The 23,357-nt window shown below is 54.9% G+C and overlaps 1 protein-coding gene across 7 annotated transcripts in view; it reads right to left on the reverse strand.

The window, feature by feature from the left end:
- The window catches only part of EPHB2 (EPH receptor B2), a 185,612-nt gene that overhangs the window by 102,104 nt on the left and 60,151 nt on the right, over positions 1–23,357 (reverse strand). For all 7 annotated transcript variants that reach the window (XM_049105949.1, XM_049105948.1, XM_035713106.2 and 4 more), the window contains exons 2-3: positions 22,870–22,934; positions 19,039–19,723 (exon numbers count right to left, since the gene is read on the reverse strand). In XM_049105949.1, the coding sequence (XP_048961906.1) occupies positions 19,039–19,723; positions 22,870–22,934 (750 nt within the window). The remainder of the gene's footprint in view (positions 1–19,038; positions 19,724–22,869; positions 22,935–23,357) is intronic.

The following is a 23,357-nucleotide window of genomic DNA, read 5'->3' on the forward strand; positions in this document are numbered from 1 at the left end:
AGAGGAGAAGACAGGAGAACACAGAAGAGTAGGGAAGGAGGGACAAAAGGAGGGCGGGAAGGGGAGGAGTCAAGTTCAGAGGATGAGGAGGGGTGGGTGTGCCGCTATGCTGGGAAGGGCTGGCAGGCAGGGGCTGAGCCCAGAGAGGCCCACTCCGGAGCTGGGGGTGAGGGGCAGGGTGGGATGAGGTCCCCAGCAGGCCATCACTGGAGCTGCTGTCCTAGCCTGGGGCACCAGCTTGTGAGGCAGGGTGTGAGTGGGTCTGGGTGGCTGCATGTGTGTGTTGCAGGGTGTGCTTGTGCTTGTGCTTGTGCATGTGCAACCCAGGCCGCGGCAGGTGTGGGAAGCACACTGGGGTGTCTTTTCTTGCTCTCCTGAGTCCATGTGCCCTTCTCATTTTGCATTCACAAGAACTGAGCTGAAAGATTAATTCATTTAATACAGCCTTCACTGGCAGGATGCGGGTTGGCGTAGTTTATGATTTTTTTTTTTTTAAAAAAGGCACCAAGTAGGGGAGAATTGATCAACTGATTGATATGTTTTATCCATCCATCCACCCACCCACCCAGCCACCCACCACTTACTGAGCACCTACCATGTGACAGCCACCTCGCTGGGGCAAGAGTACGGAAACCATATACCCAGTGAACTCAAATCTGCACCGACTGCCATAGCCTGGAGGGGTGGGAGAGGTCCACAGGGTCCTGAGCTTAACTGTTGGTTCCATGAATTAACATGCTCTGTGAGACCAGGCAAGTCCCTTCGCCTGCCTGTCTGAGTCCACTTTCTCACGTGTAAAACTGGGTGGTGATTCCTGCTCCGTGGGGTTGGTGTGAGATGAGGAGATGGGGTGGGGAAGGCGCTTGGCTAGACAAATGTTGGTCCTCTAATACTGTGCTCTCAGGCACCGTGGCCTCCTAACTACTACCACCGGCCAGGGGCCGCCTGGGGACTCCCCTGGCTCTCCAGTCCCACCCTGTGGTGATTCTTACTGAAGATGCCGAGCATCCAGAAACTGCCAAGTGGGTCAGGGTGGGGAGGCGGCTACAGCTGTGCAGCCCCACTGGGGCGTTGGGGTGGGAGGGGGGGTCAGCCCTGCCCAGCCCAGGCAGCTGTGGAATGAGGATGGAGACAGGGGTGGGCAGGTTCCCCACCCTGGGAAGCCCCACACCTGCCCTGCCTCTCAGGCCCATAACAGCCAGGACTTCCTCAAGCCATTTCTGCTTGTCCTCTTAGCCCAGGTGTCCCTTCCTCCCGGAAGCCCTCTGGGGGCTCCCAGGCTGACTGCCGTCTTGTCCCTTGCCCTCTAGGCCCCCTTGTGGGTTCTCACAGTCCTCGGCTAACCCCTTCACATGATCCATCCTCTGGACATCAGGGTCTCATCTCTCCTGGTCTCTCCACTAAGAGTTCCTGGAGGCAGAGGCCGTGTCGGATCCCCCTGTGTTTGGACCCAGCACACTAGAGGTTCTGGCCACTTCCAGAGGCTCTGGAGCATTTGCTGGTCACGGGCAGAGGGTGAGACCATCCTCTGTCTGGTGCTCCTGGGGACAGGGATGGGGCTGCTGTTTTCCCAGAGGGCCTCAAATACACCTGCTCAGATACCACATGCCTGCCTGGGGAGGGGTCACAGGGACTCTCCTCACAATCAGGAGGTTGGGGTGGGGGCAGGGTGACATGGGGGTTAGGGATTCCAGCTCTGCCCGGACTGGCCTCATTATCCCTAGGTAAAGCAGGAGGGCAACTTGTGGTGGAAGGTGTAGAAGGGCAGGGTCTTGGTCTTTGCCTGGTGGCCATGCCCAGGGCTGGCTTGTGGTGGCCGTCTCTTTAGGTATCATGTCTCATTGGCTGGCCCCTCCCCTTTACATGGGCTCCCCCCTCACCCCATCATATGTAAAGTATTTAGACGGTGGCCCATCGTTGCGATCACATCGGCCCCAAAAGCCCCTCCGAGGTGGACACTCTGGTGGACACTCTTGTCCCCCACAGTAGGCAGACCCAAGCTGGGTGGCCAGCTCTACTTCAGTCGAGATTTGGGCCTTGTCCCTCCAACATGGACCGTCGCTTCCCCTAGCAGCCCCTCTAGGTCAGGGTGGCCACTCCTCACCCAGCCAGCCGGCCCCCTGCCTCCCTCCACCCTCCACTGGGACGTGACATTCGCCAGCGTCACTTCTGGTCCCATCTGCGGAGCACCCCCCACCCCCACCCCCACCCCGGCAGCTAATCCCCACAAAGCCCGGCGCAGGGCCCGGCATGACAAGCAGGCCCTGCGCGCCTGCAGCTCCAGCAGGCGTGCTCGGAGGGGCCGAGGCGGGATTCGGCGCGGCTGTCACTCTCTCTGTCCGCTCCTCTAATTGGATTCCCGACACGCAGAGGTCAGCAGAAATGCTGGAGAGAAGGGAATCAAAGGGAAGGGGCATTGGGGAGATAAAGAGAGGCATTCTTCTTGGGCCACAAAGACTAGGGCTCGAGGGGTGGGAGGGGACCCCATCTGGAGGGGGAAGGGGCAGGGAGAGCCGCAGACCCGGGGCTTGCCTTCCTCCGGCCTGGCCTGGCGGTGTGACTCCGGCCTGGCAGCGTGACTCCGGCCTGGTGATGTCCTCCGGCCTGGCACTTCCTCACCACATTCAAATAGTGTCCGGGGCTCCTGTACCATCCTGCCACCCCCCTGCCACTCCGTGGGGGTCTGGGCATCCTTCAAGGCCTGGCCTCTTCCTTCTGCCCACTCTAGGAAGTCTTCCTGGGATGTGGCAGGAAGACTCAGGAGGTGGGCAGACCTGGGTCCCAATTCTGACTTGCCACCAGCTGCGCCCCGTGGGGTGCAGGCAAGTCCTCACGATTTTCTGGCCTCAGTTTCCTCCTTTGTGGGATGAGGAGAGCACCAGCTGCCACAGAGGGCAGCGGCCAGTGACATTAGGGACACAGAAGTGACATGAGCAAAGTCCTTGGCGCACGGGGGCCAGTGCACAGTAGGGGTGCACAGTTCACGGGTGCCCTTCCTCCTCTCAGAGAAGAGCCGCGGCTCCTCCACTGGCCTGTCCAGGACCCGCCTGGCTTTGGGGTATTGTGTAGACACTGCTTCTCTCCCAGGAAGGAGAAAGTGCTGCGTAAACATAACACCCGAGACAGATGTGAGAGGAATGACAATCCCCGGCCTGGGCGGGGGCTCCGTCATCAGGCCTTTTCCACCCTCTTCTGCAGAGAGAAGCTCGAGGCTCCAGGAAGTGAAGGGAAGTGCCGAGGCCAGCCGATTGGAAAATCGTGGAGCCCGAGGACCCTGACCCCAGCCCAGCGCTCTCACCGAACACCCCCCGGGTCCCCGTGCTTTCCCGTGAATGCCAAGCACATTCTGCATGTACGTGTTGTCTGCGCGAGCGGCGGGGGAGGCGGGCAGGCCAGGCTCGCTACAAAACGGGTCCTATTTGCTTTATGAACATTGCTGACTTTGGTTCATGAAAGAGACATGAAGAGGACCTCAAAGGGAATTTCTAAGAGACAGAAAATCAATGGCCCTGACATCCTGGCCCCCGAAATGAGTGTGTGTGTGTGTGTGTATATTCCACACACATACACATACACACACGCACACATGTGCACGGTCTGCTAGTTGATCCAGTGCATGTACACACACACGTGCTCACAAATACCCATTTTCCAGAGCATGTACCCCTGGCTTGATACAGCATATATACGTACACATGAACATATGTGTTCTGGCTGGGTCTCCCGTGGGTGGGTGTGCACAAATGCACACAAAGCTATCTGACCCGGAGCACACACAGCCAGGGACACCGACAGGGACCCTCACATGCAAGGAGAGATGCACACACTTGTTTGATGTGGCACCCACATTCCTTTACACGCACTGGTCCAGCTGATCCAGCATACGCATGAGTGTGCTCCCCACTGCACACACATAGGCTGAGGCAGGTCAGAGAGACGGAGGAACACACAAATACCGGGAGTAGTGGGCTGTGGGGTGACCTGCTTGGATGAGAGTATGTACATGTCCCACCCCTGAAACGTATACATGTGCTTATATGTCCAGATATGTTCCAGCCACACAAGTGGATGCTGGGTCAGTGGGTGTACTTGTGCACATCCAGACACACAAACACACTCCCAGCAGGCCCAGCAAATGCTCTCACACACCTAATGGGGCCAGCGCACATGCACACACATGTGTGCATGCATGTATGCATGCAAGCGAGCCGGGGTGCTCTGTGCTGACCCAGCGCATGTGTGCATGCACAACCCTCCCAGGCCTCCAGGGAGCTCCCACAGACAGTTCTGACAGCAGGGTGTGGGGGGAGGGCAGCCCAGGGCTAGGGTTGCCAGGGATACGGTTGTGGGGCTCCTAAAGCTGCACGGCCGCCCAGGCAGCACAAAAAGGCCAGCGACCACTCTTAGGTCTTTAAAATGTTGCTAAACAGATGGCAACACCTTCAAGGGAAGAAACTCGAGGCTGGTTTCCTAGAAGAAGCCAGGGTACCAAGAGCCTCTGGGCGCGGAATTTGCTGAGGACATAGGGACAGAGGTGGGCAGAGCTCTGATAGCCCCCAGACCCCACCCGGCCCACGACCCATGCTCCACTGCAGAATAGGGTTATGGGGCCTTACGTGCTGTGTGGCCTGGAGCAAGTCACCTACGCTCTCTGAGCCTTACTTTCCTCCTCTGTAAAAGGGGATGGTAACAACCCTGAACATTTAGATAGCAAGTTCCAGGCTAGGATGGGCACCGACCACACGCCACCTGCTGGGTGCTGTGCCCCGTGCTCTACTTTCATTATCACTGAATCCTCACGGCTTCATCTATAATATTCCATTTATTATTATACCCACTTTATAGATGAGGTGATCAAGGCTTTGGGAAGTGAGTCACCTGTCCAGGGTCACATGGGGAGTAAATGTTGGAGCTGGTATTTGCACGTAGGCAGCTGGCACTTACCTATGTTACTAAACTTTCCTGGCAGGCAATGTGGGGTCATTGTCCTCAGGTCACAGACAGTCACAGCTGCCCTGCTGGCCTCACCAGGGGTGCCGTGAGGACCAGGCATCACAGAACCAGAGGCTGTTAGTGCAAGAGTCATTCTATAGGTGGTGATGCTGAGCCCCAGATGCAGGAGGGGAGGGGGCTGCTCTGCAAGAGCCCAGGGCAAGGGGGGTAGAGCCCAATTTGGACCCAGGCACTATGACTGTGAGCTGCTCCTGTGCTGCTCAATAAAAGCGCCCTGTCTGATTAATATGCTATTCCACAAGCATGTATTAGGCTCCTGCTGTTTGCCCAGACTTGCTTATAACCGAGAGAGGATTATCAACGAACCCCTGTCCCCCGAAGACATGTACAAACAGCTTGTTCTCCAAGAGCTCCGCCAGGGCACTGACTGGTGCCCGCCTGAGAAACATTCCTTCCTGGAGCAGAAGCACCCCCTGCCCCTCCCTATCGCTGTCCATAACTCCTCTGAGCCTCTCCCAAACCCAGTGAGGCTGGGGCTGCAGACCACATTTCACAATGAGGAAATTGTGGCTCTGACTCAGTGAATCAGGCAGCAGGGTCAGGGTCTAAACCCACGACCAGGAGACTTGGGGTGCTGTACATCCCCCCCATCTCCTCCAGCTCTCTGCACAGACCCGGGCACATAGTGGGCTCCCACAAGCTCCTAGAGAGAGAGATGGGCGCCTTGGCAGGCTCTGTGCAGGGAGTGCAAACACTATCAGGCCAGCTCAGGCAAGGGAGGAGGGGCTGGGATTACGTTTGGTAATGTAAGAACATGAGTAAGATGTAAAGATGCTCCCTGAGGCCCCCAGCTCCGAGAAGGATTTGGGATTTTATGAGAAATGCTGAGTATCAAGAATAAGGACCCCAGGGTGCCTGGGTGGCTCAGTCGGCTGAGCATGTGCCTTCAGCTCAGGTCATGATCCCAGGGTCCCAGGATTGAGCCTCGCATTGGGCTCTCTGCTCAGCGGTCTGCTTCTCCCTCTCCCTCTGCCTCTCCTCTGGCTTGGACTCTATTTATAAATAAATAAATAAAATCTTAAAAAAAAAAAAAGAATAAGGACCCTCCATCCACACCTAGAAACATCTGTCCCAACAACAGACAGAGCTGCTAGGCATCTTGGCCACGTTGGTCTCCCCAGAGCCCACCGGAGGTGGTCGGAAGAAGCCCAGCCTCACCAAGGGCCTTTGTTTACGATCATCATGGGCATCAGGTGAACGGGCTCTGCAACAAACCTTTTCTGGGTAGCTCCTATGAGCTAACACTACTCTAGACACTGGAAACAGTGGTGGATAAGTCAGAAATGCCTGTCCTCAGGGAGTGCACACTCCAGCTGGGACAGACAAGTAGTAAAGGAACAAACACGTGAACGCACAGTATGTCAGAAGGTGGTTAGACTCACAGAGAGAAATAAGGGAGGGAAGGGGCAGGATGTACATAGGCCTGTGTGTACACACGTGCGCTCTTCAACACTAGGGCCGTGGGGGGCCTTGGTGAGAAGGTGACATTTGGGCAGAGACCTGAAGATGGTGAGAGGCATATCTGACAAAAGAACATTCCAGGCAGAAGAAACACCAAGGAGACCAGTGTGCCTGGAGTGGAGGGGGCAAGGACAAAGCTTGGTCAGAGGTACAGAACGGAGGGACAGCCTATAGGGCCTTGTGGGCTATTTTTAGGAACTTGGCTTTTGCTCAGTATAAGCTGAGGGGCCTCCGGGGGTTCTGAGCAGAGAAGAGGTATGATCCTCCTAATTTTTAGAGCTCTGGCTGCAGGGCGAAGAGGATATTATAGGGAGCAGGGGGGAAGCAGGGTGGAGATGTCCAGGAGGTAGTTGGGTATGTGAGTCTGGACTTGAGAGAAGGGGTCCAGGCTGGAGATAAGCCCAGGGAGGGCATTTGAAGCCATGGGGCTGGAGAGAAACATCCAGAGAGAGAAGAGAGAAGGGGAGGCCACTCAGCACTGGGCCCTTGAGGTGACGATGAGCTGGAACTGGCTATGGAGCACCCAGAGAAGCCACAGGGACACCAGGAGACAGCGTGGACCCAGAAGATGCAGCAGGCTCTTTGTCAAAGGCTGCTGACAGGTCAGGGAAGATGAGGCCTAGGAACTGACCATGGATTGGTGACATGATTTCACTGGTGGACCTGATTTTGAGCAGTTTAAAAAAAATTATTTATTTTAAAGAGAGAATGCAAGCGGGGGGAGGGGCAGAGGAAAAGGGAGAGGCAGAGAATCCCATGCAGACTCTGTGCTGAATGTGGAACCTGATGAGGAGCTCGATCTCACAACCATGAGATCATGACCTGAGCAGAAACCAAGAGTTTGACGCTTAACCGACTGAGCCACCCAGGCGCTCCAATTTTGAGCAGTTTCCATGGAATGATGGGGCAGAGGTGTGACGTGAGTGGGTTCAGGAGAGGCCCTGGAAGAGACTGAGCTGCAGGATGGGGGCTGGGAGGGCCAGTGCCTGGGCACCAGGGCCGAATGGGCATGGCAACAGTCTATGGTCCCACCTCTGACCCTTCCCAGCCATGAGCCTTGGGCAGTTCACTCCACTTCACTGAGCCCTAATTTCCTCATCTGAAGAGTGGGGGTAATACCCTCTTATTTCCCAGGTTGTCGAGAATCAAATGAAATAAGAATTGTGAGGGCTGCCCAGGTGGCTCAGCAGTTTAGCGCTGCCTTTAGCCCAGGGCATGATCCTGGAGACCTGGGGTCAAGTCCCACGTCGGGCTCCCTGCTTGGAGCCTGCTTCTCCCTCTGCCTGTGTCTCTGCCTCTCTCTCTCTCTCTCTCTCTCATGAATAAATAAATAACATCTTTAAAAAAAAAAGAAATAAGAATTGTGAGAAAATCTTGCTCACAATGAAACACTGTACATATATTCCAGGGGGAAGAGGACCAGTTTTGGATTTCATTTCTGGCTCACCATCTATTCACTAGCTGTGAGATCCTGAGCTGGTTTTTTAACCTCTCTGAGCCTCCACTTCCCTCTCTCTAAAAACAAGAATATCAACCATAGCCAGCTCCTGGGGCCTGTAAGGATTTAGTAAAGGATTACACCCCAAGCTAGGACATGAGGCCTACTGACAACAGGTGCTCGACCCACCTATGTGTGTCCCTTCCTCCTTGGGCTTTTGTCTCTGTTACTGACAACTGGGGTCTGACAGGAGGTACAGGGAACGAGGGTAGGACCTGACTGGATGCTGGGCCCCTGGGCAGGCCATTGCATCTGACATCTTTGGGCCTCAGTTTTCACAACCATGAGGTTGGCGATCAGTTGCCGCGGGCCCTTCGCTTGAGGGAGCAGAGAGGACAGGAGGCAATGCGAGTGTGCTATTTGGGTGCTGGTGCAATGGGAGTGTGCATTTGTGGGCCTGCTGGTTGGCTGGGCAGACAGGTTACCAGGACTGGGAAACAAATCCATGTGATTAAAACAATAGCATCACGCAACCTCTGTGGGGCTCTGTGGGAAAAGACTGTTTCTCCCCAGGGGGAAAAACAAAGGGCCAGACATACCAGCCAGGGTAGGAGTCCCAAGGCCAGCCCACCCTCAGGGGGACCCTGGTTGGTCCTCCCGGCCCTGGATTGGTTTATCTGCAGGGTTGTCGGGAGCAGGTTGTCGTATCTCACCAAACCCACCCCCACATCCCTCTGCACACAAACCTTGCATTCTCCGAGCTGCAAGGGACTCTTCCCTGGGGCGGACCACCCCTTCCCACCTGGGATGGACACTGGGGTCCCCTGCGGTGTTTTGGGGGGGCCTTGGGGTCTCATCCCTGCAGAGACAGAGGTTAAGGATGGAAGCTGTCTCTCTGAACATCTCAGAGACGACAAGGGGCTCCACAGGGAGCCCCGGAGCACTGGGCTCTAGTCCTGGTTCTGCCCCAGAGTGCAATGTGACTCTGGGAAAGTCAGGTCTTCTCTTGACTTCAGTTATCCTTGTCTCTAAAATGGTGATAGTAACCTTCACCTTGCTTCTCTCATGTGGGTATCATGCAGATCAAAGTATCTCATAGGGTGAGACCAAATGCTATACAAAAGCAGCCTCTAATCTTTTCTGGAACAAGGCAGGGTGTAAGTAAATAAATACCGTACATATGTAAGACATTATAATTACAAATGGCATTTCCCCCCCAAGCTATGGAAAAAAACCCCACCAGTTTGGTAGAGTGCGAAGAATTCTCATTAGGGCTTCAGGAGGCCTGGGTTCTGATTGGAGCTCTATACCTGACAAGGTGAGTGAACGTGGGCCGTCACCCCACCCGCTCCCTGCCCAAAGCCTTGGTAGGGATGGATCCCATGTCAATCATCGAGGAGCTCCATTAGTTCTGCAGGTTCATGTCCCCCACCTGCCCAGGGAAAGCAGGCTGGGGTGGGGAAAGGGGCTCAGGCTTTGCCAAGCAGGTCACTTCAAGCCTCTTACCTGCTGTGTGGCCCCGGCCAACTCCTGGAATTCCCCTCTCTGGGCCTGTTCCTCCTCCGAGGCCGAAGTTCACACCTAAAGGTTCCCAGTAGGGGGAACAGGGCAAAGCAGCGGGATGGGGGCTGAGGACAAAGGGCCCCAGGAGGGGGTGCCCCGGCAGGGCGGGGGCGGAGGCCAGAGTGGGGCCTGTGGGGCCTGAGCCAGCTGCCGCAGAGCAATGAAAATCTCTTAACCACACAGAATTGTTAACGGCTCCCAAATCCTGTTGTACCACAGGCTTAGAAAGGCTTAAACTGTTAAATGCATAAACTTCCTCAATAAACGGGCCTCTCTCGCCAGATCCTGAAGCCCCGCCAGATGTAAAGGCAGCGGCTGGAGGGCGGGGAGCTTCCCCAGCTGTTTATGGTCTTGTTGGAGTGCCGTGGAGGCAGCCTGCCACCAACCCGTCACCCTGGTGCCTTCAGGGTCCCACGCCAGTCTGGGGCCCAGACAGGAGAGCACAGGGGCTCCAGGGGCGGTCGGCCTGGGTTCAAGTCCCGTCCCTTCCTAACCGAGTCACCTCAGACGAGCTGCTTACTCTCTCTGGGCCTCAGTGTCCTCTTCTGCAAAACAGAAATGATGATCTCCAGCCCTAAGGGGGCCTGAGAGTCAGGGAGACCCTGGGTGACCGCTGCCTGGGCCACAGGAAGCTCCAAATGAACGTGAGCCCCGGGTGCCTGCCACAGGGCCTTCCAGGCACCTTCAAGAAGCGGGAGAAATCAGAAGTGGGGGGCACGAGAGGGCACACCTGCCTCTGCCACCTCCAAGAAGCGTGACTGTTGGCCCCAGTCTGCTTCCCACTCGGACAGGGGCAACCAATAAGGTGAGTGCGCAGTGAGACACACAAGGTGAGCATTCGGTAAATGCGGTGTGGGGCGCACGGGACGGGCTCTTCCGTGTGGCCAGAGCTTCGCCGGGGTGCATGGGTCTCCCTCCTGGGGCCTTCTCCCCCTGAGCAGGAGAAGAGACCCATAGGGGCTCCTCCACCCCGAGCCTCCACCCTGGGACAGCATTCCACAGTGCTCAGCATCTCCAAACGAAAGCAGCTCGTCCTCCCGAGGCCCCAGCCACGAGCCTCCCTCTTCTCCTGTCACCTGGAAGCCCTTCTGGTTGCCCCACCAGGGCGGCCCCACAGTCCTGAGTGTGAGTCCCTTCACCAGTTGCGTGTCAATCCTTTCACTTCCCCCATTTCAGGGGCCCCCTAGTAACCTGGGAGGTGAGCAGGACAGAGTACATTCAGGCCTCGCCCCGTTCTGGTTAATCAGTTGTCCCAGCAGGTGGAGAAAGCCAGGTTCACATTCCGCTGTTTACTGGCCGTGTGGTCTTGGGCTGACCCTCCCTGGACCTCAGTCTCACCATGTGTAAGATGGAGCTAATCACATCAACAGGAGATCCGAAAGGGTGACAGAGCACAGCATGGAACGCAGCAGCACTGGGCACACAGCGGGGACTGCCCAGCCCCGGCCCGCAGGACTCCTTGCAGCCTCTGCCTCATTCAGCGCTTCGACAGCATGGAACTAAAAAGCCTGGCAGCCCCTCTACCTGTCTTATCTCCCTTAGCCAACGTTTCTCTCACCCCATCCTCCACCCCTCAGTTGGCTGCATCTTGTGTGTCAGCAAGAGGTCAGAGCTAAAAGTATCATTTCTGATCATCTCTATCTTGGACTAATTCCTGCCGTTGGTTTCTTCCATTCTCCAAAGTCCTGGGAAAATGGCTCCTCCTCCAGGCAGCCTTTCCAGCTTTCCCTTGACTCCCTCCTAAGTGCTCCAAGACAATAGTTACAGATAGAGCCATCTCCCTCACCCTAGATTGGAAGCTCTAGGAGGGCAAGAAGTGTCTTCATCATCTCTGCAGTTCTCACTTCTGGCCAAGGGTCTGGTGCATAGAAGGTGCCTAGGGAAGGGGGTTTTAGGGACTAAAGTTGTTCAATATTTCCTGCCCGGAGCCCTGAGGGAATATGAAGACCATGTCATCTCATGCCCTGATATCAAGATCCTTCCATTTGGTTGACTCAGAGAAGAAACTGGGTTGATGTGGCTCTCCTTCCCTTTCTAAGAACACCCAGTCTGCCTGCCTCTGGAGCTTTGCACCTCCTCCTCCTCTTCACCTGGCTAATTCCTGCTCCTCACTTGGCTTCCATTTAAACAGCTCCTCTTCCCGGAAGTCTTCTGACCATCGTGGCGCTGGGTGGGTTGGGTGCCTTTTACTCTTCCACCTCCACTATCTGCAGATACATCTGTCAACATCTCTAGACTGGGTGTTCCTTAAAGGCAAGGGCCATGACTGATCTTTCCCCAAACCCCAATACCTGGCACATGATAGGCACTCACTATGTGTTAGCCTCCTGGACCTCTATGATGAAAGACATCACTGACCCCTCCAAGAACCAAAAAAAAAAAAAAAAAATAGAAGCTGGTGTTTAGTGAATCTCTGATGGCTAGCTGGCGGGACAGGTGGACCAATGTACGGATAGAGAGATGGACAGTTGTAAATAAAGATGCCTTGAGAGCATATAGGAAGGGGAAGCGGGGGAAGGGGCACTTCAATTTTTAATAACTAAGAACTGAATAATCTGAGTGTGTTGGCCAGGCTCCCTATCCAATTCCCTTCTCAAAAGGCTGGTCTGTGTGGTCTCAGTCCTGGTCTGAGCCTGGAGGCCTGGAGGGGGTGTCTGTTAGCACCCCCCAACTCCCCTAGCTGGGCGTCTCCATCCCACCCTTGAAGACATGCAGCAGAACTTCTGTGTGGGGGCCTGGACCTCTCCTCCCACCCACCCAGCATTCCAACCCTCACACCCTTTCCCTAGCCAGCATAGGCCCTGCCAGCTGGCGGCCTCCCTCCTCCTCACCCCAAGACTGACCGCACCCTACCCCATGGATTTGCCAGACACATCTGGGCCACTGGTCCAGCCTCTATGGGTAGGGCTGGGACTAAGAGCAGGGTAGGAAGGAGGCCACCCCGAGCGTGGCCCAGGCCCCAACCCTGAAGGCCCAGAGACATCCCTGGGGCCTCTCCCTACCTTGGCTGAGGGAGCACAGGATTCTGGGAGAAAAGCGAAAAATAAAGCGACAGATAGAACATCTCCTGCTGGTGAGCATACGGGGAAACAGGTACTCTGGATGTCTACTACCTGGAGGGTACCTGGGCCGTGCCTTTCTGGGGGGTAACTTGGCAGTATGTGTCAAAGCTCTAAAATACACACATGCCCCCCCCCCACAATTCCACATCTGGAAACATATCTACTCAAATACCAGTAATAGTGCACAAGAATACAGGGGCAGTGATGTGCATCCCGGCATTCGTGAAGACAGTGAAAAATGGCCAGCAATCTACATGTCGATCAACAGAGGACTGGCGAATGAATTATGACACATCGTTCCTCTGGAATTCCAGGAGCCTTCCACAATGACACTGGCGATCTAACATGACACGGAAAAGTGTCCACAAAATGTTAATCAGTCAAAAACCTTTGTGTGTTTCCTTAGTGGGAAGCCCCCTTTTTCTTTACATGTAATCAATACGCATAAATACCCCCAGAAGGATCTCCAGCAGCCTGTTGACAGTGGCTATCTCTGGATGATTTTAACTTTCTCCTTTTTGTTTCCTAGTACGTTTCTAAAGAGTCTACAAATAACCCACACTGCTTTTGTGATAAGAAATTTTTTTCCCCTCAAAATAAAAAGCTCATCAGAGACAAAAAAAAAAAAAAAACAACAACAACAAAAAAAAAAAAACAAAAAAAACCAACCCAAAAAACAAACCAAAAAAACCCCACAAAACCAAACCAAAACAAAACAAAAAAACCATTCACGGTAGAAGACAGTGTTGATAGAAATCCCTGTTCTTGTTTTTATAACAGTTTTCTAGGTATTTTCTCATTTATTCTGCACAGCAGCCTTTGTGTTTATCCTGTTTTGCAGATGGGAAGAGAAAGGCTGGGAGAGGGTCAGTTGCTTGCCCAAGGTCGCACTGTGAGGAAGAGCTGGGATTTGAAACCAGGTCTCCGAGGCCAAGGTCAAGGGGAGAGCAGGGCTGGGGGCTGTCAGGCAGGGCAGGGTGGAGGAGAGGGAGAGGCTATGAGAAGCCCAGCAGCTGGGAACTGGGAGTCTAAGCTAGAGCCAGAGGATCAACATGTGCGTGCAACCCCGCCCCCCATTCCCCTCCCCACTGGCTCGCAGCCCCTCTCCCTGTCCAAGCTAAATATTAAAAATCCCATTACGCCTCAACAGTACGCAGCAAACACGATCACTGTGGACCTGCCTCCAGATCTGTTATAGATGCCGGTGGGCCGTTGACAGAGAGGAGGGCAGGGGCCCCAACAGTGGTTTGGATGGGAATCTGATGGGCAGGGGCACAGTTGGGGCTGTGCTAGGGAAGGAGAGACCAAGAGGAATCGGGCTACAGAGACAAACTTGGGGAAACTGAGGCAGGGGCACATTCACAATCCAGTTCACGAACCTCTGGAAAGAGGGAAACAGATTTGGGCACTTGCGGCGAGCAGCTGCTGCAGGGAAGGAATTCCAGAGCCACCCTCCTGCCACCTCCAGCAGATCTGCTGGCGGCAAACCCCACTGGGGACTGTGATGCTGAGACTGGGGATTTGGGAAGGAGAAGGGGACAGAGTTCTTCTGGAGAAAGTCCCTGGAGTCCCTAACCTGGCAGCCGTACGGCCTGTGCGGGTCCTGTCAGGCATCCAACAAAGAGTGAAGAGACGAATAAATAGGGAGAAGTCATAGCCTAACACCCACACCCGATCAGGCCCTGGACACCCACCAAACACACCTCGGGGCCTTTAGTCATGCAGTTGGGTCCTCCCTCCTTTCACTCCTCCAAATCCTACTCACTCTTCAGGGCCTAACTCAAATGCCACCTCCTCCTTGAAGCCTTCCTAGACCTCCAGTCAGAAAAGATGCCTTCTTTCTCGTATTCTCAAAGTGCTTTGACGGGATAGACTTCATTTCTGGAAGGACCATTCCATGCCTTATTCTCTATGTGTCTGAGTCCCCTGCTCAGCCAGGAGCCAGTGAGACAAACTCTGCGTCTCAGGCGCTCTCCCGTCCAGCCTTCCCAGGGCGGCCGCTGTCAGCTCAAATGACACCTCTTCCAAGAAGCCTTCCCTGGCCCACCTGGCTAAAGCGAGTCTTCCTTTGTTCCCTCTTGCTGCATGCCTTTCCCCCTTGCATTCATCACAGCCTGTAACTATTTTATTTATCTGCTCACTGACTTTTTCCCTCCATCTTCTTCTGTCCACTGACCCAGACCAAAAACTCTGGAAGGGCAACGAACGTATCCCTCTCGTTCACCTCTGTGTTCCCTGGCACCGGTATGTGCTTGGCTCATAGACGGTACTCAATACCACAGATCTGCCTCGACGTGAGGTTACGTCCTGATAAATCCACCGTAAGTTGCAAATATTCTAAGTGGAAAACTCACTTAATACCCCTAACCTATCAGACATTAGTGCTTAGGCTCGCTTACCGTAAGCGTGCTCAGTTGAGCAACACTGTCTAACGCAAAGCCTGTTACATCTCACGCACTTGATTGAACCCAATACTGAAAGTGGAGAAAAGACTGGTTGCGTGGGTGCAGAATGGTTGCACGTGTATCGGTTGTTTACCCTCATGCTCTCGTGGCTCACGGCCCAGGCTAAGGAGGGAGTATCATCAGACCACCTGTCACCAGCCCAGGAAAAGATCAAAATTAAAAATCTGCTGTATATGTATCACCACTGCACCATCGTTACGTTGAAAAATTATGAGTCTGACCATTGTAAGTTGAACCATCATAAATGGGGGACTGCCTGTATTTGCTGGAGGACTAAATGGCACACAGAGGGTGCTCAATACATGCTTGAGTGGTTGACTGGCTTCTGTACGCCCCTCCTTCTCCCACTATGCCCTGCATACGGTTGGCACTGGAGGGAGTTGGTCAGATTGAGTTTAGGCTACGGTTCTGTGAAACGCTCCGGGCACTGGGAACTCCCAGGCCTTCATTAGCCACCCTGCCCACCCCTGGGATGGCCGCGCCACTCCCATGAGGACTCACCTACTCGCCATCTGTCAAGTAGATTTTATCCAGCCTTATCTTCTCAAAATTGTATTAACAAAGCAATGGATTTTTTTCCCTATCAAATTATACTTCAGTATTCAATAGATCTTTCCAAACCACGCTCCTGGAGATTCTGCTGATGACCCCTCGCATTCCTAGGGGTGGATGCTCCCTGGGGTTGTGTGTGTGGTGGGGGCTGGGCCCGTGGTCATCCATCCGGCTTTGAGTCCTGTTTGTCTGACCAAAGGTATGTTACCACATCGAGTCGGAGCTAATGGTCCTGCTACAGAAGCATCAAGGCTGCTTGTTTAAAAATGCTGATTCTTGGCCCCACCTCAGAGCCAAAGAACCAGACCTGGGGGATAGGTTTGCACCAGACCCAGGAATCTGCATTTTAATGAACTTCCCAGCAGATTCTGAGACAGAGTCAAGGCTGAGAATCCCTGAGCTGGAGACCAAGGAAGTACTGTGCCAACCACTCAGATGTGAGCTGTAACCACCATTCCCACATGTCCCAGGCAGGCGGGAACAGAGGCTGTGGGACTTGGGCTGGAACAGCCCCACATCTGGGTGGCTACAGCACAGGACACAGCATCAGCTGGTGTCCTTCTGGATTCCCTGAGCTCATTAATCACACCCGGACTGGCCTCCACTCACACCCCATGACTGACTGGGCTAGGCTGGGCTGCGCCTGTGCCTGGAGTGGGCGGGCTGTAGGTCTGGGGAAATGAGTTGGAGGCGGCCAGGGCCTCCTTGCAAGAAGCCCAGACTTGGAGAACCTGCCTGTGCCAGGCAACCTCTGTGATGGCCCCAGTGACCCCTACTTCCTGGGCACTCACAGCTCATGTAATTCACGCTCCTGGAATGGGGGCTGAGCTGAAGGACCGGCTTTTAACAAAGAGAATTAGCAGAAGCAATGAGATGAGGTCACAAAAAGATGGTTTCTGTTGTGGGTGCTCTCTTGAACTCTGGGGTCAGTTGCTCTGGGGGACACCACTGCCCACGTGGGTCCCTGTGGCCAGGGGCCGAAGTCTATAAACAACCATGTGGGTGCACGTGGACTCAGACCCTACCCCGGCACTGCCATCAGATGACACTGCAGCCCCCAGCCAACAGCTGGACCGCAGCCCCAGGAGAGCCCTTACACCCGAGGCACCCACCTGAGCCCCACCTGGATCCCCGACCCTCGGAAACTGTGTGATTACAGATGCTTGTTGTTTTCAGCTGTGACATTTCGGGATGACTTGCTGGGCAACAATGGGTAACTAATGTACCTCTTCATCTAGGCACCTTCCAGGGACAGTTCTTCCTCCCTCCCTCCCTCCCTTAGCCACGGCCATGCCAGGCACCGTACCAGACCCCACAATGGGACTGCTGCACACTGCTGCACGTCCCTGGATCCTTGCAAATCACTCATCCGGAAGGCCTGGGCCACCTATTTAACACATGGGTCTCCCAGGACTCAGCCCCAGTGGCACCTCCCCTGTTTCACCTCCTTTTCTTTCTGGGCCTACCACAGCCCAGGTGGTTCCAGCCAAAGCCAGCCAAAAGCATCCCCTCCCTTGTCCACTTACAGTCTGTCTCCCCTGCTAGACTGTGGCTCCTAGAAGGCAGGGCCGCGGTTGTGTTCTTCTGTCTTTACCTGACGCTAGGCACGAGGTCTGACACAGAGCAGGTGCGGGTGAGGTTTGACAAGTGAACAAATAATGCACGACAAGTGACTGTTCCTGCCCCCCATGGCCCACCACCTCCCAAGGCTGTGCAGTTTACACTCAGGTACAGAAAACTAGCTCTGTTATCTTCCCCTAGAAACCAGCCCTTTCTCCCAACTTTCCTGATTCTTTTCTAGGACCATCACCTCCCCACAAGCTGGAATCCCCCTGTTTCCTCCTTTCCAGCCTGTCTGCACACACCATCCTTCTCATTTATCCTCCTCATGTCCCTTGATCTTGGCACTGCGGCTGCTGCGTCCAGACAGCCACCATCTCTCGAGCGTGGCTGCAGCTTCCCCATGGGCCGCTGCTCCTGTCCCTCGTGCTCCCATTTATCCTCCCAGGAACCCCTCAAATGCTGCCTCAGAGCATGGAGGAGGGAACTGTGGGATGGTGGGCATGGCAGCATTTTATAAAGGGGAGGATCACGCAGCCACCTCAGGCCACGCTTTTATCGGCACTTCAGGAACCCTGGAATCAGGTCCAAACTCTTAGCCTGGCACCTGGAGGACCCCCAGGATCTGATTCCAACGAGGAAGGCAAGAGGAGGTGGTACAAGCAGGCTTTAAATCACCATCAGGCTCACACTGGGGAGTACCTGCCCCAGGCTGGGCTTCCTAGACATCACATATCATTTAGTTAATATTTATTAAGCTCTTACATTTATTAAGCTCTGCCCTCTGTGTACTACAAGCCATCCTAAGAGCTCAACGGTCTTGAATTGTTGAGTCTTCACAAGTACCCTGAGAAAGAGGGTTTCATGAGCAGCCCAGGACAGATAGCCAATAACAGGCAGGGCTTGATTGAACCCAGGTCTGCCTACCTTCACAGCCTTCTGACCACCATGCAGTCCCTCTTACCACCCACCTATGTGGTTGTTTGCCATAATCAAACATCACCTGTACCACCGCTTACTTAGGACTTCTTAAAAATCAACCCAAGTGGCTAAGGGGTGGGCTTGGAATCACACTACCTGGGTAAGACTCCTGGCTGCCCCACGTACTCTCTGAGCCTTGATTTCTTCATGGAAAATGGGCACCTTGCCTCACAGGCTTCTCATGAGGAGTAAGCAAGCTAGACATATAAAGTGCTCAGCACACAGTACAAGTGGCGGTCAGGAGGCCTGGCTCACGGTGGCCTCCCCTACCCCCTTGAATCAGAAGGAAGCATGTGACACCTCTGCCACTGAAGTGGCATGTGGGCCCCACCGCACGTACACTCGAGAGCCAGCACGCAATCCACCCCGCACTGCTTCTCTCCGTCCTCATGATCCCCACAATCCAAATGCAGGCTCCTCCATCCGCTTGGCTCCCCAAGGGAGGAATCCCGAGCCGACCCCCGATGGACAGGTAGCATTGCACGAGAAATAAATTGTGATTGTCTGGTCACTTCGGTCTAGCCTGGCCCTGTAGTCCCCCTGTGGGGACTGATGCAGCAAAGGTCCAACAAACGCTCACTTATAAGTGTTATTTACTAGGACTTATTTCCTTACCAATGAAACGACAACACTTTTGCCAATGACGACACACAGCACCGCTTGCTGTTGTTCATATTCAAGTAACAATTGAAATGAGAGACATTAATCCTCGCACCCACTAAAATCACCTGCACTCCCCGTAGGACATACACATACCGCCGTTCGAGACGTGATCTCCAAACGTCTCGCTCTGAGACACTGAACACCGGCTGCAGATTTGGAAAGCCTGGTCGGCTCCAGGCCACTGCCCTTGCCAGCCTGAGTGCCCGGGCCCACTTCTGCCCCCAGGCCCAGCTCCACAGCCCCCCGGGTGCAGGGGCACCTGCCCCGCTGCAGCCCTTACCTCTGCACACGGTGCCATTCTCCACGGCCTCGAAGCCTGCTTTGCACATGCAACGTCCGATGGGCACCAGCCACTCGCCGTCCCCGTTACAGTACAGCTTGATGGGCACGTCCACCTCCTCGGCATTGGGGATGCAGCTGCCCCGGGCAGCCACCAGCGAGGTGCTCTCGGCCCCCGACAGGGTCTCCTGGAAGACGGCGCCATTCTGGATGATGCGCGGGCACTTGCGGTAGAAGACGCGCACGGCGATCAGGGACATGCAGCCACCATAGTCCTGGAAGGCCAGATAGAAGCCGCTGCGGGACACGGGCCCAAAGCTCCGCACCTCGGTGTTGATCTTCATGACCCGGCCCCCCAGGTCCACCTGAGAGAAGCTCTCATCCGCCGCGATGGTGTCCACCTTCACCCACGGATTCTCCATCCAGTTGGGGAAGGTCTTGGTGGCCGAGTCGAAGTCGGCCTCATAGTAATAGAGGTTGAAGGTCTCCTTGCAGGAGCCGGGCACACTGGGGATGCTGCTGCAGTCACGCACCGAGAATTTCATTTCCACATGGATGCGGTGGGCGCCGCGGCGCCGGATGAACTTGGTCCGTAGCCAGTTGTTCTGGCTCGACTCAAACACATTGCATACCTGGTACGTGCGGATCGTGTTCATGTTCTCATCGTAGCCACTCACCTCTTCCCACTGTGGGTGAAATGCTAGTCAGGTGGGGGAGATGGGGCTCAGCCCCAGGGGTCATCTCTCTATAGGGGAGACACAGACCCTGTCTCAGAGAAGCTTTCAGTCCAATGGGGGGTAAACAGGGCTCTTACCACTGGGGGCCTCCTAGTCTAAAGGGGGAGGCACAGACTCTACCTTAGGCACCTTCTAGTCTGATGAGTAAGACATGATTCGTATCATCAGAGAACTCCTGAACCGAGGGAGAGACGTGGCCTTGGCCCCTGAGGAATTCCCCCGTCTGTGAGGGAGACATGCCAGTCTGATGGGAAGGGCATGCACCCTGCTCTTGGTTTTCCCCTGATGAATACGGGAGATGTGACCCTCATCCCCAGGGTGATAAAGGACACAGGGCCCCTGCTCCTAGGAAGCTCCCACCTGGAAGGGAAAATGGGGTGAGGCCCACACTGAGGGAATTCCCTTTGCTGAGAACAGACATAGTTTTGTGCCTGGGGAGTACTAGTCTGATGGGGGAGTCAGGACTTCTGCCTACTGGGAGCTCCTAGTCTGACCAGGGAGACACAGTCCTTGCCCTAGGGGATTCCCAGTCTGAGGGAACAAGAGTCCTTACCCCCATGATGAGGAAGTCAGGCAATCCTGTTCTGGGGCCTTAAGTGGTTAAGATACCACTAATATAGTTAAGGTACTTGGACAGAGACTTCCCATCCTTCCTGCCTGGGGTAGGTGCTTCGGCATCCTCCCTGGGCCCCAGCCTGGCTCTCCCACACCCAGCTGAGAGTTCCCGAGCCCCACTGCTGGCTGGGGCTGCGCAGGGCCATGGGAGGCTGGGGATGAAAGGCACAGGCCCCATGGTGTCTCCTCACAGACCCTCATAAGCCAAGCTCACTCACATGCTGAGCCTTTGTTCATAATTTTGTGCCCTCCTTGAGTACCCTCTCGTCTTCTCTATCCATCCTTCTGGAATCTCTTGCAACAGGCTCTCTCCAGCTGCAGTGTTTGCATTCGCTTACTCTCCCATGGGCCTTTGGGGATTACTGGCCTGGACGAGGGCTGGGCATGCTTGGCCCTCTTGGCCTGGTCTCCCCAGTGGGGCTGAGAGCTTGCTGAGAGTAGCTACCCATCCCCTCCCTCCTTCTCCTGAGTCGTCCCCTTTGGTATTGAGCTAGCTTTTCCTAGGCTAGACCTAAAAGAGCCAAAACAGCAGAGCACCCCCTCCCACCCATGCTGGTCTGGGGTGGGTGCTATAGCAGGACCTCATTTCTTTGTTATGATTATCACACATTATCATCACCATTTTACAGATGAGCAAATAGAGACCAGGGAAATGAGGCCATTTGGCCCAGGTCACATTGACCCAGACCCATTCCCATGCTTGTGCACGCTGCCATGAAACACAATGACCCACAGGTACTCCAGGAGTCCTGGGTTTTGTCCCAGCTATGCTTAACTTGATGCATGGCCTTGGGCAAGTCACCTCCCTTCACCGGGCCTCTATTTCCCCAACTGCCCAATGGGACTGTGGGTTTGGGGTGGGGGGGAGGCAAGTGGTATTAGAGGTGTCACCCTCGCATGGGTGTTCTTTGTCCTTTTCCCTCTTCAGATATCTGGGCCGAGTCTATGCAGGGTGGTGTAGTGGCTGCTGGCCTGGGGTGGGTCGATGTTGTGAAAGGCCAGTGCCCGTGAGGAAGGCCAAAGTGGAGCCTGCTGGCCCAGCCTCTACGTCAATGGCGGCTCCGAAGCTCCCTACACTGCATTTTTTTTTTTTTTTTGGTGGCACCATGTGACAAAGTCAGCCCCTTGTTACAACCACTGCTCTTCTTCAGAACTTAATTAGAGCACTTAATTAGAGCACTCTGCCTTTCTCCCCTCTCTCTAATTAACATGCGGAGGCCCTGCAGCCTAAACACCCCAAATAATTGCGTCCGGGGGCCCCACAGCCCAGCCTGGCCTCATTCCTGCTGGGGTGGGGCTGCGGGCCCAGCCGCCTTCGCAGATGGAAAACTGGTGACAAGAAAGAGCCACAGAGAGAGGCCTGACCCTAGGGCCCTGCCTATTGAGAGCACAGGCCTGGGGTGGGGGGTGGGGGGGATGCAGCTCCTTGGGGCAGCGGCCGAGTCCCAGGGGGAGGACCTGGGAGAGGGGGAGGGAAGGGACAGGCTGGGGGAGCCCAGAGCCCTCTCTGGAGCCCAGGGGGATGAGAAAGGAATGATATAAAAATTGATGACCGTGACAATGATGATGGTAGTGCAACTATAGCTACTCATCATGGGGGAGGGGGTTCCCCACTCTCTGCCAACACCATGCTAGGCGCGGTGCAGGAAAACCTCACAACAATCCGGTGCACAGGATGTGACCACCATCATTTTATAGGTGAGGAAACTAAAGCTCAGACAGGTTCAGGAACTGGCCCCAAATCACACAGCTGGTGAGGGGCAGAACTGGGACAGAATTTCAGGCGCATCTGACCCAATAGCCTGTATGTAAGTGCTGGGCCGGTTGGTGCTGGAAGAAAGAGGAACCTTAAATTGTGCCTGCACTTGCTCTTGAGTGACTCATAGCCTATATGGGCTCAAACCACCGGCCCCAGGGAAGTATGGGACTCATCGGAAGTGTGATGATAAGGGCTCAGGGAGGGGGATTCTTGTTATGGGGACCCAGGAGGGGGGCCCAGAGGACTCCATCAGAGCCCTGGATACAAACCTGAGCCCCATCATTAACAAGGTGTAACATCCGTGGCAGGCGGCTACAACTGTCTGAGCCTCAGTTTCCTTATCTGTAAAATGGAGGTGTTTCCTCCCCATATGATTGGAGATGATGTGTATAAAGGTGCTTCCGTGATACAGATATGCGATAGAATAGGTGCTCAGAAAATGACGGTTCACTTTCCTCATCTGCAAAATGGGGATAGAGCCAGTTCCTACTCCCAGCCTCGCCCTGAGGACACTGGGATAAAGGCTGAAAGCCTCTAGCATGTTGTCATGGTAACCAGCACTCCATCAATAGTAGGGGACCAGGAGGGTGGGGGCCATGAGAGGCCAGCTCTGGGCCCTCGAAGCAGGGAAAGGGGCTGGAATTTAGGGGGCATCCAGGCCCTGCGGCAGAACCCGAGGTACTCTGAGGGTCCTCGCAGGGTTTGGGGACCACCGACTCACCCCTGATGGAGGATGCACGATCCAGCCCAGCTCCGCCGTCGCTGTGGTCGAGTCCATCAGCGTTTCTGTGAGGAAAGCAAAGAGTCACTGCAGCCCACCTACAGAGTGCTGCCCATCACCCCAAGACCCTCATCCCTTTGGGCCCATCAGCCATCGGGCTGCACTCCTGCAGACTGCCCTCCCTCGAGGTTTCCCACTCTATAATCCCACCCACTCCCACCTTCCGGGCCAGTCGTCTGATTCTCCCCAGTCAGGCTCCATCCCTCAAAGCCCAGACCCCAACCCTTCTATGCGTGGTCAGGCCTCTTCTCAGCCCACCATGTCCCACCAAACCTGGCTCCTGCCACTTCCCTCCCTTGCAGGTGGAGAAAAGTCTTAGCCCGGAGTCTCCTGGGTGGGCAACCCTGCAAATTTTACGTCAAACTCAGGGTGTCCGTTTGCTTTTTAGCTTGTGTCAAATTCTCAAAAACTGGAATGTGGCCCTTAGA

Source organism: Canis lupus, chromosome 2, assembly GCF_003254725.2.
Source record: "Canis lupus dingo isolate Sandy chromosome 2, ASM325472v2, whole genome shotgun sequence".
NCBI lineage: Eukaryota > Metazoa > Chordata > Mammalia > Carnivora > Canidae > Canis > Canis lupus.